The sequence below is a fragment of the Chiroxiphia lanceolata genome, chromosome Z, assembly GCF_009829145.1.
Source record: "Chiroxiphia lanceolata isolate bChiLan1 chromosome Z, bChiLan1.pri, whole genome shotgun sequence".
Lineage (NCBI taxonomy): Eukaryota > Metazoa > Chordata > Aves > Passeriformes > Pipridae > Chiroxiphia > Chiroxiphia lanceolata.
The window spans coordinates 70,388,314-70,405,493 of record NC_045671.1 but is presented as its reverse complement, the minus strand read 5'-3'; the positions used below and the strand labels follow the sequence as shown (position 1 = coordinate 70,405,493).

The following is a 17,180-nucleotide window of genomic DNA, read 5'->3' as shown; positions in this document are numbered from 1 at the left end:
ACTCTTACCATCCAGTTAGGCTAAGGGCAGCTATGCAAGACTACAACTGAGGGATTTTCTGGATTAGAGGAGGGACACCAGATGGATGAATCAGAAGAAGATGCAGAGGGAAACAGAGTTCTTAACTTTACTTCTGCTGTGCTGTTGCCTGTGTTCTGTGTAAGTTCCTGGGCTGCTTGCCTGTTGGTAACTGGCCCTAAGCATTTAGCTTCACTATTTCCAAAATTAACCCTCACTGGACATGGATAGTCTGTCCAATTCCCTGTTTTTGATGTATCTCTTAATGTGTAGGACTGATCTAAATCTTTGTCTCTGGGGGTAAAGTTTGCAGGAAAAGTCCAAGTCCTTAGCATTGAAGATCAACAGCTTTCATATTAGAAAAGTAAATAAATCTATCTTTGGCATTTTTCTAAGTTGGATGAAAGATGTGTTCTTTCACTTCATTTTGGTTTGTGGTCTTTATTATGTAGATGTTTGTCTGATTCCTTACCAGGCATCATTTAGATCCTTTGCAACTGTACAAAGACCTGATGGTGCCTTAATTTTCTGCTATTGTTTCTGTATATGTAACACTAGCTTTACCAAGTTTAGATTATTTTAATATACTGTACCTGTACCAACCCCCCAAAACAATCTGACAAGAGTTTTTAAGGGAATTCTGTTTACAGATTGCAACGTCAGTGTTTTATTGGAAAACGCTCTCTAGAAAACAGTTTAGATGAAAATACACGTTCTTATGTTGCTGTTTTAACTAAAAATGATACAGCATGTAGTTTAAAAAAAAAAAAAAGTATTTTTAAGGGAACCCTGCTCTTTTGGGATATCATAATTTGCCCCAAAATTTGATTTTTTTACCCAGCATGCAACAAGCCAATAACTAAACACCCGAGACAGACGCGGGTTATTTGTGTCAGAGCTGTGCGAGCCTGGGCGCTCGGTGGTACTGCACAAATCGAGCACAACCACCGGACTTCTCCTGCCATTATTCACACAGAGCAATTCAGAGTCAGTGACTTCCCAAGTGCAGCCCCTCTGGTACAACTGGACAGTAAATTTCCATGCGAGTTACGTAACCCACGTCAGGGGAAGGGTCTTCCCCTGGCCAGGGCTCTTTTTGAGCTCTAGGCGTGAGTTTAAGTTTCATAATGAACATAGTTCAGCTACAGGACACATGGACCGTGAGCATTTTGCCAAGTTAGCAAGGTATACACGGACACACATCAACACCTTGGTTTACTGCATCCTTAAAACTTGTGGGTTCCCGGATGTCCCGGATTAGGGAATGCTGGCTGCTCCCTGTTCCACCGATTAGGTCTCCTCTCTTGCCTATTAGGCTTGAAAGTATACAGAGATCTCACACCAAAGCACATCCTGATTTAGTATAATCTTGACATGGTCCACATTTGCAACAATAAGATACAAAATATTGACTGAAAAGAGCATTTCATCACTTTCTCTCCAAGAGACCACAATTAGAACATTGCACCTGCACTCCTCTGAGATGAGTGAAGTGCTGAAAACCTTGTCTTTCATAAAGCCCCACTTACTATACCTGAAACATTCTACTGCTTGGTAATTTTTACCGGGACTAGGAGTATGAGCATGTTTGTACAGAATAATACAGGTGTGTCAGTAGAAGATGTATTTATAAAAAAGAAGCCTCTCCCTGCCGCAGTAAGAAGACAGTAATGAAAAAATCAGCCTAGGTCACTATTTAAGGCAAAAGCTACCTTCAAATGACTCATAATTCTGACATATTAGGTCAAATGGAACTCGATTCAGACATGCTGAGAAAGTTCCTGACCTTCCTTTGACAGAGGCATCTTTTTTTACTAAGTGCAGTATAAGACTTATGGTAACTGAATCTGGAACTACTACTTTTTGTTTTCCATTTTGTTGCAATCAGTGTTACTAGGACATTTTACTGGCTATCATAAATCTTTCAAAACATTAAACATGGTCACAATTTTTTACAGAGCACATGTGTTGTACACCTGCAGATTTTGACCAGGGATGAGAGAAATATTACCTGAAGAATCATATAGTGTAGGACAATACACTATAATACAAGGATTCAGGTGCTTAGTGTCTGATATTCTGATATCTGGAATGGTCTATCTTCAATAAAGACTTTGGAAAAAAACAACTACCAGCGGGAACTGCATTATACTCACTATAGGATAGCATTACTAAAGCAACAGCTTTCAAATAGTAGAATTTTTTTTTTGTCTGCAAATTGTTTTCAATTTCTACATGTTCTTTAAGGATGAATTTACTTGTAGCTTTACAACTTACAGCAATATGACAGCACACCAACACTTCAGATTTTTTAAAAGCCATGTCATAGGCACTAGAAATGTAGACAATGTAACAGGCTGAATGGAGAGGAAGAACATGCTGGGTTCCCCTCTTGATTCTCTCACTTGCTAATTCATTGGTCTTGTGCTGGGCATTCAGCCTGTCAGTATTTCCAACTGCAGCAATTATGCTCATTGCTACACCTTTTGATAACCATTTTGAGATGAACAACTCTCAGCATCCCTGAACACTTGAGAAGCTCTCAAGCATTCCTGCTAGAATCTATCTTTCAATCTAACCTACAGCTTTGACACAAATAGGGAGCTGCATGGAAGCCACAAACAAAATTTTACAGTTAGTTAAGTAAACAATCACAATGTTCACTAAAGACAACTGCAAGTTTGTGCTAAGACTTGCTGAGCCATTTTGCTGGCACAAGGAAGGACTGCAAAAGGAGGCAGAGGGATGCTAAAACAAGGCAGTGAGCAGTCTCAAAGCAGGGCAGTCCCAGAAATGTCACTAACTCTCTTAGAAAAATCACTACCTCAGTTTCTGCAGATTACAAGGCTCCAACACAAGGCAAGTGTTGTGATGCCAACAATCTGCCCACGCCTGTAACACTGCACACCAAGAACTCTATTACAGTGTTTCCACAAAAGACACTAACTAGCAGTAAACAGCAAATCTAACCCAAAAGAAATACGCCTCAGAAACTCAGAATCTTAATTGCTAAAGTGGAAATGCAAACAAGAGGAACAGAAATTCAAATGTGCATACACTTGCTTCAAGAAATAGTCTTCATGTGTTTACTTGTTAGCCTAATTCTTGACAAAATATCTGTTTATTTCCATCTGGTGGTACTAAGGTTTGTGCAATACCCCACCAACAAGTTGCCCTATGAGTCACTGCTCATCTCAGTTACTTAAATATGATAATACCAGAAGATTCACACACAAGAACAACAGAGCATGTGCAATCCCACAGTTCACATTTTGTTCTGTTACTATGGACTTAATTTTCTGAAAATTGGTAATTGAATTATTTATTAGATTTTTCAGAAATCCACTGGAACATCCACACTCATAATTTTACCTGTCATCAGCACAGGAAAAAGAACAACACTCCAAATTACAACAAATTCAAAAGCTAGTTCTCTCTGACTAAGATAACAAAGCCTTTTCAGAGGAGAGACATGCCATGATCCTAAAAGTCAGTTGTCTTCTGGAGGAAAAGAATCTTAGACAATTACAAATCTAATTTTTCATTAGCTAAACTAAAGTTATATATAAACATCTTCATATTCTTCCACCCTCAGAAAAGTCATCTGTTCCAATCATAATATGTCCCTAATGATTGTACTGTAAAGCAATGTTTGAAACCTCTGTTTAAGCTACAGAACTGTGAGAACCAGTGGTGGAGAAAGAGGATCTCAGTTCTATGCAGAATAGGAGACAGTGAGAATATACATGAGCAGAACAGGAGGGAAAACAGAATAAAATAAATAAAAAAAAAGAAAAGAGTGCTGCAGCCAATCAACCAGAGGAAGCTCAAGAACACTTAGGTCTGGTCAATTTTGAGCCTAAAACAGTTGCTTTGTGGTTCTCCACCCAGGAAGAATTTGACAGGGGCTGCAACAATTGACAATGCTGAAATCAGAATAGCCTAGCTGAAATCAGTTGATCTGGGCTGACTGATACCACGTGAGAGTCTAGCTTGATGTTTTACAGAAAAGTGGGATTAGACAAGTATGGCATTAATTTGAGTTACTCTGGATTTACATTATGAAGTAAGAAAGCAGCCTCACAACTCCCCTGCCTACAGTAGAGACTTCCAAACATTTCTAGCAATAGTACAATACTTAATATTGAAAGGCATAGAATAAATACATTCTCCTTTCTAAACTTCAACACACTTTGGGGAATCAAATAAAATTCCTGAATTAATTCTTGTCTTTCTGACTACTTTGCAGAACTATAACATATGAAGTATTAATATGTTTTAGAATTGTCCTGTCACTATCTGCCTGCATAAAAAGTCCCTCTCCCTCCTTTAAGTACTGGAAGGCCACCATGAGGTCTTGCCAAAGCCTTTGCTTCTCCATGATACACAATTTTTGCGCTTGAACACCAAGATAGACAGGTTTTTTTTCCTGATTAAGAATTTAAAATTCTGACAATCAATCCAAGTCATGTTTTCTATAATTATGGGAAAAAAATCTCATATTTATCCACCTTAAATGTTTTTGTGGAGGAATATTTAGATTATTACCACATATTTTGTTCAATATCATTAATGAAATACATTTTCGTATATTTCTAGGGAGGTTTCATACATGGTTTTGATTTGGAGTAAACATTTTTTTCTGATTGAGTTCTCAGGTTAATTATACCTTTAAACGATTAAATCTTAATATAAATCAGTGTTATTTTAAGAGACAATGAAAAGGTTCTAATTGAAGAGTGCATAAGCTCTGTACTTTGTTTAGAAGAAGACTGGAAGGACAAAAAATGCATTATTTGCCACCTAAATCACGAAAACTTTGTCTGTATAACAAAATACTGGTACTTACTGTATCTGGCTTAAGCGGATACTCATGTCCAATCTGAAAACTGTGAGACTAGGTATTTAATGACTAAACAATAAATCCAGTATTTGTCTGCTTAGTGTCCAGCACTAGGAAGAACTATTATCCAATAGTTCCAATAAAAGGGTCTGTCCTGTACATGCCCCCTTCTCATGACTTCCATTTCTGGATTGTGTAAATTGCTTAAGCTCATCTCGACTGCCTCACATACATGTAGAGTTATATCAATATTTCACAGAGCATTGCTTTATTCCACTCTTTATGGTAGACAAAAGTCTGTATCGTGGTGCATTCTTCTGGGTTTTATTGGGGAGAAGGTGAAGCAAGCTCTGGACATCTGGGAGTTGTAAAGTGCATTAGCACTTCTCATTTACTGTCTTTGGCAAATTCTGTAATTTACAGAATGTTATACATCCCTGGAATGCACTGTCTCCTTTTGCCTATAAACTTGTTGCATGAATATCTACAGTAAGATCGAATTGCCCTTCATTTCCTCTCAACAAACTTTCACTCATGATCTAACCTAAAATCACCCTTTTGGTTTTCCTGGGGTAATCAAGAAAAGATACCAAAATGAAAACACCTTCTATCTACATGTACTTTCAACAATTTGGCATTATAGGCCTGCTATCCTAAAAAACATTAATACATCGATAATAATATATTCATGATATATGAATATGTAACATGAGTGGTGGTGGACAAGATGGTGGTGGACAGGAGCCTCAGAAAATTTTCTTCTTAACAGTGAGCATGGACTCACAGTACTGTAAATGGGCATGGAAGAAATTACTCACTGAATTTATGGGAAGGTGCTGTATTCATCTGGGAAACTAATGATTCAATTCACCTAATAAACAATGAAACATCAGGAAAAGAACGACCTTAGATTTGCTGCACAATCGTACCTACATGGAAAGAACCACACACACAAACTATATTTCAATTCCTGAAGAAACCTCTCAACAACAATATGGAGTGTGGGAAAGTCCACAACAGCCATTCCATGAAGTGCCACATCAGACGGTCAAGGTCTCTACTTCATTTTTTTTTAATCAATATATTAAGACTGCAAACTCTTTACTTCCTGTGCACTTACAATCAATGCACTGCCTCATTTTCAAGTTTTGTTAAAGCTTCTTCATGACAGAAATGTGAATGACCAGTACTTGAGTCAGTTCAATCTTATCCCATTTAAAATTCCATGGACAAATTCAGAGACAAATAGTCCCTCTATTACCTCCAAGGTTCAAGCACAGAGGAAACATTGTTCATCATTCAAATCCTTGAATACATTCACTTCATCTGTGAAATCCAGACAGCAGCCTATCCTGATTTAGATATACTAGGAGTACTCCAGACTTAATCTTCAGTTTAGATCAACATAAAATGCTGAAGACTTCTTGTCACATTGCTTCCTCTTTCAGCTGGAAGGAAACATATTCCCACTAACAGGTCAAAAATAAATGCCCCTGAGCACCAAACACTCATACAAAATTCACTTAAGACCAATATACCAATTAGTGAAAGAATATGATGAATTCTTAATCTTTAACTGCTGCTCCTTCATTTAGAAGGATTTAATTGATATCCATCCCACAGGCACACTCACATACACTTGGGATACAGCAGCAAAAGAAAAAAAGACTATCAAGTAGTGAGGTAATACAGTTGACATAAGAATTCTCTCCAAACTCTTGCAACTGAAATGAAACAGGAAAAGAAAAATCTACTTCTCCTCTACCCATGAGGGAGCATAAGCAGGACAATAGTTAATAGTCCATTACTATATCCTAATTCTGAAAAAAAAAAAAAAAAAAAGGTTCTGAAGCCTTGTATTTACATGTAGAACTGGTAAGACTTCTCTTAGCCAGTTGAAATTCTAGGGTAAAAACATGCCATGACATCCTTCATTTAGGGTCATGGCATGTTTTCACTCAGAATTCAAACTGAACAGAACAACTGCTACTTTTTGCTACCTTTTCCACCAGACCTTTACACTGAAAAACTGTCTTCCCAAAAGTATGTGAACTGTATCAATGACTGGTGATAGAAAAACTCAGTTCAGCTAGCACTCAGTTTAATTGAAGATGTCAGAAGATGCCTTTCACAATAGCTCACATCCTGTATTCTTCTGAAGTTACATAGTTCATAAACTCTGTATCACTCTACTATATTACATTGGAAACTTCTTTTATACGTTGTAAATATATTCTCACCAAAGATAAATCCATGCCACAAAAAAAAAAAAAAAAAATCATAAACACAATTTTTTAGCTTCAGAACTTAGAATAGTAAAACAATTTTTTATTAGTTAGTCAGGGAGATTAAAAAGAAAATAGTTTTAGAAGTCTTTTCTGTGAAAGAGATGAGAATATTGTACTTAAAGGCAGTACTTTGCTAGAAGCATACATAAATCTAACAGTATTATTAGCATTTAAGATGTATTTTGCATTTTATCTAGTTACTGCCTTCCGTCACCAATTCTGCTGCCACTTTTTAGCTTCACATTTGTATTTACATAACACGTACTTTATTAAGCAGTTTATATACAGTCTCTTACATTTATTTACTTACCAACAGTATCACAGGGTTCATCTTTATGTACACAGAAATCCTTCCTAGAATTGAGGGGGGAAAGGAAAAAAGTTAAGCGCGTCAAGCTTTCAGAGGGTAACAACTGTGTGACCTATTTACAAACATTTTGTACAGCTCAATTAATAAACACAGAACACCATTATCTCAACAAAGAGCAGGGGGAAGCAAAGGCTAGGATTACACAAGCACTGAAACTCCAGTTTATTTTCAGAACAAATTAAAGAGGAGTCAGGTGACAAAACAGGTACCGTATATTCAAATTGCATTGTGCCTAATTTCTGTGTTCTGTTGTTTTGCTGTTTTTGTTCGGGTTTTTTTTCTTTTTCTGTAAGCATCTTGAAAAGTAACAAGTCTAAAATTAGGGGGTTTTTCATTTGAAACGAAAATATTTTCAGTGTTTAACACCCTATTCAAATGTAGCACTGTAATCCAGCATTTAGACCAGTGACAGAGTCAGCGAGCTTTTGTGCTAGCAGGTCAGTGGTCAAAATCACTAATAGGAATATATTCTGGAGAAGCTTTTCTGCTAGAACATCCCATTACAACAGAGTTATAAATTAATTCACAGGGAGAAGACCACTCTATCTCCATCACATATTTTAATCCAGTCATAGCTCTATAAATAAGACTGTTCTGTTGCATAAAGTAGGATAAATACTTCAACTCTGTGTTAAACAACACCTGCATCTGAGATTCATTTTAGTTTCATACCCATTTCACTTGTTCTCAGGGATACAACAAAGTTACCAAAAGAGCAAAGGGAAAGCTGCTTTTTTACTGAAGTATTTGGAATTCATATTAATTTATTATTTTAAGTAAAAAAAGGGCTGCTGAAGTATGCATGAACTGGAGAGACTGGGAGGGAACCAATGAGGAAGTAACAACATGTTTAGCAAATTCACAAATAAAGAAGTTCTGTTTTTAGCTGTGCCACGGAGTAATGGTCTCTGTTTTTAGAAAGAGACCATATGGATCAGAGAAATTTAATTTTTATATTCTGTATATGGAGGTACCTAGATATACACATAGATTGATAAGGATAAAGATACACACATAGAGAAACACCAGTTTTCCAAAATTCTTGGATTCTTGATATATAAGATGCCGATACTTATCATTCCTACGAATGTAACTACTCCAAAAGCTGTTTGTTTGTTTGTTTGTTTGTTTCCCAGAAACGATTCCTACAGAGTGATTTAGACCCAAAAGCAATCTCAAGAGGCTGGCAAAGTTCTGACACTTGTTAAAGGCTACAACAGATAGATACATGAGGTTATATAGCTTTTGATTAACCAGTCATCACTGCCAGATAATTACAGAGTAGAGAAGAAAAACAGCAGTGCTGTAAACTGATGAAGTTGTGAGTAAAACTGATAAAGTAGCTCTGAGAATACACTCAAAGACGTCCTGGAAACTGAGCAAAAGGTGGTGAACAAGAAACTGTAATCAGACACAGAAGAAAGTTATTTTTTCAGACCTGAAAGAAACTGATGAAAATAAAGCACCGGGTTGTAACACAATTCTTTGTTTTTTGCTATGTGACACAAGGGACTTATTGTCTTGTTAAGCAACATGACAGAACAATTAGAAATATGGGACTTTTGGTGAAGCAAGAGAACATGTGTAAAGACAATCTAAGGACATAGACTGCCTTCGACACACACCCATCCAACCACCATAAATATTAACTGATGTAATAATAAGTAAAAAAACAAACAAAAAAAAATAGAGCATACCTTCAAGTGTAAAAGAATACCATCTGACATTTTAAAACTGCCAATATCCAAGAGGTTTCTGCTTATGTAATAGCTTTGTTCTCGTATACTTACTGAGCTGTTTTTGTTTTGTTTTTCCTTCTTGGCTGAATCTGGCTGTGGTTATGCTATGTATCCAGGGTTTCGTTATGGGACTTGGGGGAAATGGTACTGCTATGATTTGGCAAGAGGGAAATACAGTAAACCATTCTTAGTTCCTGATTTACATTGAAAGAATGTAATACCTCCTTTAATTTCCAAGAAAATGAATGCATTACATACATTTGAGACTATGCTCCTTAGTAAAGATTTACAGTTCTATCTAAACCTACCAGTGACTCCCACAAAAACTTCTCTCTAATTCCCACATGGTAAGTTACATATTCCATCATAACTACATTCCTGTATGTATATATAAAATACATATATATATATATATGCACAACTGTACACTTTATATATATATATATATATGAAATTGGCATACTGAAGCTATACAAAATAGAGGATACAGACTCTTCCAAGTACGAGGAGGTATAAAATCAAGTAGTGAAGCACTGTGCAAAGTCCTCAGACAATTTGCCTTTGTCCTTTTCATCCTTCCTCTTAGTAAAACAGGACGAAAATATTGGCATTACCATTAGTGCATATAGAAGCTTTTTGTGGCACAAGTTAGTAACTGAGTCTGTCATTGAAAGCAAGAAACTGGTTAAAGCACATTGAGGTCCTCCTCTATCCAGTACACAGCACACCACGTTCATTATTCTAAGAGGTGACCCTACACACACACTGAAAACAGATCCTTATTTGACCAAGGGAAAAGAGGAGCCTTCATGAGACTTGAGACTGAATTCTGCACTTGAATGAGCTGACAAACTCTAGAAGAGAATTCTAAGCAAGGATTAGTAACCACTAATCCATTGTTTCAGAAAATTATATTTAGTTAGTACATTTCAATTGACTACATATAGCACTATGAAAGACCTTCACAGCAAACAAAGGCTAACTAATTTCTAAATATAAGGTATCGCTGTACATTCTCGTTGTTAAAATAAATCCTGATGTGTAGGTGGGATGTACAACAAAAGACATCAAGAACAACAGAAGACTAAAGAAAAATCCAGTCTTTTCTTCATGAATAATTTGCAGCACCTTGTCATTTTAGATAAATTTAACACTTGTTTTAAGCAAGTCAAAATAGTCAAAAGGTCTTGTCCAAGCTGGTATATAATTTCTTTCCATATGCTAGATTGGAGAAAAGAAGAAACAGAAGAGGACACCAAATGGATTTCACCCATCTACCAAATCTTCCTTCTGGCTTCATTCTACTCTTAATTTCACAATTTCTTTAATGTTTGTAATTTTGAGAAACGTAGCATAGGCTTGAAACTGCAGTCTAACTCTTGCTATTATCAATGCTGGGACTTACAACATTTAAAGGCACATTTGGGGCTTATTGCCCAAGAAACAAGCTTTTATAAAGAATGGTTGCAATTAGTCGCCCTTGTGGCAAGTGACATTATCCTCGAATTACAAATGCCTTCATTTGCACTGTGCTAAGTGAATAATGACAACACTGAAGAAGTTCTTGTCTCTTCACATAACAGGAATTTCTGAAATTATTCTCACGTATAAAGTAAGCACATATGTACTAATAGATGCACATTTAATGAAAATAATTAAATTTAAAACTATTTTGTTGTTAATGAACTACAAGAAAAATTACATATTTAATATTTAGTTGAGAATTTAAATAAATGGACAATGTTACTAGCAGAAATGCTATTTCAGAAACTGTTTATTATTTTGAGGGTAAATGCACCAGTATGAATTGGTCAGTGTATTATAGCAAAAAAAGGAAATACTATATTTAAATATTTAAAATAGCTAACAAATCACTCAGGCTCTGTAAAGTTGAACTGAGATTAAAAAGGATAATACAAATAGGCCTTCTAAAGTTCATGTTTCAGTCAAAGTGAAAAACAACAATTCATAAATATAGCAAGTGAATAACTGAACTGAAGGTGCAATTAACATATCAAAATAGATATGGAATAGTTAGGAAGCCAGGGAAGGCATTTTTGAGTGGAGTCCAAAAGAATCTAGACTCAGTATTAGCATTAAACAATGAAGTAGAAGAAAATAAAAGAACATTACTGGTGAAGTTTAAAAATTAAATTAGGTCTGATAGAATTGAGACAAAGCAAATTTTAAAGATGACTCATCTGAGTAAATTTTCTTTTAATGTAGCCAAAAATGGACCCTCAGACTTGACAAGACACAACAACAATGTGACAACATTAATAAAAAACCAAACAAAAATCCAAACAAACAAACAAAACACACACACACAAAAAAGAGAATTTGAAAATAGGCAGTAAAAGGGCACAGCATCCTTGGATGAAGATTGAGGAAAATATAGGAACAGCACCACTACAACTGTTCCCACAATACTGTGTCCAGTTTTGGTGCTTATGCTTGAAAAAATAACTTTGTAAAGAGGAAAAGGTCTGGAAAGAGCTGAGATAATAATTACATAGAGTAATCTCTGTAAATTACTGTAAAAGAAAGAAGAGTTGTGACTTGAGCACAGCCTACAAGTATTTCCATAGAGAGGAGCTTTTGAACAGTAGCAAAGGGTACAAAGAGACCCATGGATGAAAACTGAAGCAACAAAAATTAGAAATGAGACCAACTGTCCATTCTGAAAGTAAATAACCCTGCCAATAATCTGCTGCAGAACACATTTAATATTAATTTCTTTTAAATCTTTGTTGCAAGACTGTCTAGCTTTCTTATTCACCAGACAATTTAAAATGTAAAAGTAACTGTCTAAATTTTATGTAAGGGTCTTGCACTAGATAATCAGAGATATTAAATTCACTTTAGGCCCCTGTAATCCTACGGAACAGATCTGTACTAGTGAATGGAACATATGTAGCCTAATTACCAAAGTTTAAAAGAATAAGCTGACAGAAACAAGCAGGTTCATGAAGTTTTTCCCCAGATGTATTACTACAAGCATTACCACTTCACAGACTCAAATACCTTGAACATAGAGAAGAAAAAAACAAAACAGAATGTGATGACTTGAAAGTAGTGTGATTTTTAAAACACACAAGATAAAATACATGTCTTAAAATTCAAGTGATAAATACAGGAGATAGAGGCTTTTCTAAAAAAAAAAATATCTTTTTATTCTAAAAATCTTTATATTCTAAAACAAACTTTTTTAACATTTCCCTGCTTCTTTCTGCATTTACAACCCTATTACAAAATAATTAATAGTAAGGCCATGCAAGATTCTCATGAACTTCCTTGGTGTTTGCTGGTGGTGTCAAAAAAAAAAAAAGAAACCAGTGAACAGTGTACAAAAACATCAAGAGATTTGGCAGCATGGAAATTACACTCATGAAGACAAAATTAAGAATAATCTCATCTCTCACCATTCTTATTTGCAAGAACCCACTTTTCCAGAGCTGAAATTCATTAGGAGTTTAAGAACAGCAATAGCAGCTTAATAACCAAAATCTCTATCCCAATACATATCAGCAGATTGAAACTGCCAAACACTGCAGCCTTTTGGGGTGACCCTGTGATGTCAGTTTTAATCATGCAGGGATCATTCACAGTCTTCTTCCTCTGACTTTCTTGAGGAGGTATTTTTGGTTCAGAAAGGTAGTAAAAAGAGAAGAGAGAAAAAGAACTGTACTTTTTCTTGTATGTATTGGAAGGTAATAGCAATGCTTAAAAAATACTTGACCAAGCATTGGGGACAGTTCTGGAGAGTGGGAATTATTAGAAATTAAACAGTATCTATCAAATCCAGGTGCTGTTTATGCCACTGTGTACTTTTATAGAATGGGACACTTTCTTATAGTGACAGTGTCCCACAGCACTGTTTCAGTTATGTGTCATCCAGAGTACAGAGATTTCAGATGCTGAAGGTCAGTATGAATAAATGGCTGATGTACACAGCCAACATGATGAACATGGAATATCACTGTCTATCTGAAGAATATTGAGAAAATCAGAGATCTACTTTCTGTCACAAGCACACGTGAAAATATCAGTTCTGAGAAAGAGAATAAAGAATTTGGGGGTTTTTTATATATATTATTCTTTTTATACATACTTGTTTTTCTAAAAACCACTGTGACACAAAAGACTGATTAATGCACTGGAAAAGCAAAATGATGCAAAATTTTCAAGTGAAGATAGATTTTGCCTCCCTCTTGTATACACATTTTTTTTATACACTCCAAAGCTTTCATTACCTTGTTTGCAATAGAGGTAACATAAGAACTTCAGTATCATCAAAGAACAAAGGGGGATGAGCCTTTTCCTGCCTTACTTTCAGTTACCTCATTCAGGTCAAGCAACCTATCAGCAACTGGCAATGTCTTCTCAGTGCCCATCAAAACTGGGGCTTGTCTTTGGGCATTCACACTGTAACTTAAAAGGCAAGGAGGATGTTGATGCAACATACTGTGTCCTGTCCTCAGAGAAAAGTAGTTCCTGATAATGTCTATTTCTAAAGTAACAATGCTAATTTATAACTGTGGATACAGTAAAACTTATCTGATAAAACAGGTTGTTTTATAAAGAAAGTCCTTAAAATTATTTCTGTCTTTATCACATTCTCTTTATATCTAACTTCCACAGGGATCTTTTCTAAATACACTACAAACTCTTTCTGCCTTCCCTTTACTTTATGGCACTATATTTTATACATTTGTACATTTTATACATTACTTCACTGAAATAAGCCAATTTAAAGGGAAACTAAACAAAAACTCAAAGGCTGAATTAAAACCAAAATAAAGTGAAATTAACAACTTGGTAGCAGATTCACATGTATCATTACAGACTATCTGGGCAGCAGAGAAGGCTGTGGGGAGAAGCTGGTCTTGCTTTCGTTTTTACAAGACAGATGCAAAAATAAGTTTTGAAAAGTACCTTTTTCATGAAAAGGCTATGACAGCTCGTTGACTGTTCAACAACAGTCTCTATAATGTCCGAATTATTGTCTTTGTATTTAGGCATTAAAAATCAGCTCTGCAGAACACTCAATACTTAATTTCTAACTCTTTTGGTTACTACACACAACAGGCATGTGAAAGCACAGGAAAGGTTTTAAAATGCACTCTTGCTGTTCTATTATTATGCAAGACAAATGAGGAGGTGTGGTAAGTTTTAGGAAGTCTGCCACAGAATGTGCTGGATAACCGAAACTTTGCATTTTAACTCAAAAAACACAGTCTGTGTTCATCTGCCTAAACAAAATTATTTCTCTCAATAAAGCAGATCTGCTGTCCAAAGCTCTTTGGAAGTTGTGACAAAGGAGTTTGTTCTGTGTTTGCAAAACAGAATGAGATTCAGAATTAACAAAACACACAAGTAGAGCCACACATGGGGTTAGCTATATCATAAACCTGATGATGTGCAGAGGGAGCCTGGATTAGCAAAACATTCCCACAGTCAGCAAACCACACCAGTATGATTTATTAGCAGCTAAAGCAGCTCTAAGGTGGGAGGCAGTACAGGCTAGAGAATAATACCACTGAAAAAATAAAAATGTCAGAAGAACAGATCTTTAATTTCTGGCTCCAGCACTGACTTACTGTCTGACATCTAACCAATCACTTCCCTGCTCCCTACTTCAATTTCCTCAACACTAATCAGAGATTTAATTAAAAAAAAAATTGTATTTAAACTTACAGGTAAAAAAATTGTAGATGATGCCGGAGCAAGTCCAGAGGAGGGCCATGAAGGTGACCTGAGGGCTGGAGCACTTCTCCACCGGAGACAGGCTGAGCTGGGGTTGATGAGTCTGCAGAAGGGAAGGCTCTGGGCCGACCTTACTGAAGCCTTACAGTACCTGAAGGGGGCCTACAAGAAGGCTGGAGAGGGATTTTTTGCAAGGGCATGTAGTGACAGGACAAGGAAGGATGGCTTTAAACAGAAAAAAACTAGGTTTATATTAGATATAGGGAAGAAATTCTTTACTGTAGTTATGAGACACTGCAACAGGTTGCCAGAGAAGATGTAAATGCCCCATTCTTGAAAGTTTCCAAGGGCAGGTTGGATGGGGCTTTGAGAAATCTTCTCTAGTGCGAAGTGTCCTTGCCCATAGCAGGGGTTTGGAACTAGACAATCTTTAAGGTCCCTTCCAACCAAATCATTCTATGATTCTGTGAAATCAGAATATCATTATTTACAAAGCACTTCAGAAAAGCACATCTTAACATACAACTAGCGTTTTGCAAAGGTTTTTTACCATTCAGAATCACAGAATTGTTGGGGCTGGAAGGGACCTCTGAGGCTCATCTAGTCCAACCCCTCAGCAGTCATGGTGTCCTAGAGCAGGTTAACAGGAATGTGCCCAGGAGGGTTTTTGAATGTCTCCAGAGAGGGGGACTACATGACCTCCCTGGGCAACCTGTTCCAGTGCTCTCCCACCCTCAATATAAAGAAATTCTTCCTCATATTGAGGTGAAACTTCCTGCATTTTAATTTATGATCATTGCTTCTCATCCTGTTGCAGGACACTGCTGAAAAGAGTCTGGCACTGTCCTCTTTACAACTGCCTTTGAGATATTGATATGCACTAATAAGATCCCCTCTCAGTCTTCTTTAGGACTAAATAGGCCCATCTCCCGCAATCTCTCCTCACAAGAGAGATGCTCCAGACCCCAAATCAGCTTTGTGGCCCTCTGCTGGACCCTCTCCAGTACCTCTGTGTTTTTCTTGTACTGAAAAGCCCAGAACAGGACACAGGACTGCAGATGTGACCTCACTAGAGCCAAGCAGAGGGGGAGGATCACCTCCCTCAACCTACTGGCCACACTCATCCCAATGCACCCCTATCACTGGCCCTCCTGGCCACAAAGGCACATTGACAGCTCATAGTAAATTTATAATCCAGCAAGACTCCCGGAATGCTGCATTAAATTCAGAAAGCTGTGTGGCCAAATCCACCAACTGCTGAAGATATCTCCAGACCGCTGCCTCTTGACTACTTAACTAATGCCTTGCTTGCATCTGTTCAGAACGCCTCTGTCTCTTCCCATGGAGGCTGATTAAGGTGGAGATGAAAAAATGAGAGGGAAAAGTTTTTACATGCTTTATTTTATAGTACCTTACAAGTATACACCTCACAAGCTGAAGAATGCAGCCCTAGGCTCACTCTTGTGGCAGATACAGGCTTGAAACATTCAATACTCCCTCAAACTGCTGCAGCTATTGCAGATACTGCTGGCTGCCTCAGCTGCCTCAAATAACAGAGCCCAGGTATAGGCAACAGGTCACTCAACAACCTTACATTTCCAGCAAACAAGCAGGTTGCAGTTGCTCATTATCCTTGGACAGTCAAAAAGTACAACTAGATGTAAGAACATGCATCCCCCCTTAGCCATGCTTATTAACTCAATGCCACATGATAGTCAGCCATCCTTTATGCCTTGGCTGAAGTTTACTCCTTTCTACTCCTCACTTCTTTCCTTCTCCATCTAGACTTTTCTCCCATCAACACAGTCACTACTACTAAAATCAATTTTGGATCTTAATCGGAAAAAATTATTTTTAGTCTGTCCTTACAAGTATGAGCTGATGAAAATCATTGATGAGCTAATGAAAATTTGTTGCAGAGAACATTTTTTCTCATGTCTTCCACTGCAGTGGAGAGGAGCTGGTGGAAAGGATTGCTGCTTAGTCAATGTATAAATGTGTAACAAAAACTAATCCTCCCCCTCAAAGCCTCAACAATCCACAGAACAGATATACACATTAAATAGAGGAGGATGGCACAGGGGTTTTTCTAAGAAAAGATAAGGGACTTAACAGCAAAAGTAGCAACAAGGCTGTCATCACAGACAATTCAGACTTCTTAATTTTGGCTTCCAGTGTGTGATTGGCTCTTAAAACTAGGAAAATTTAGGGCAGTG

At 36.9% G+C, this 17,180-nt stretch overlaps 1 protein-coding gene across 1 annotated transcript in view; it reads right to left on the bottom strand.

The window, feature by feature from the left end:
* Positions 1-17,180, bottom strand: part of ADAMTS19 (ADAM metallopeptidase with thrombospondin type 1 motif 19) — a 141,592-nt gene that overhangs the window by 84,942 nt on the left and 39,470 nt on the right. The window contains exon 7 of the mRNA XM_032676746.1: positions 7,460-7,503. Within this exon, the coding sequence (XP_032532637.1) occupies positions 7,460-7,503 (44 nt within the window). The remainder of the gene's footprint in view (positions 1-7,459; positions 7,504-17,180) is intronic.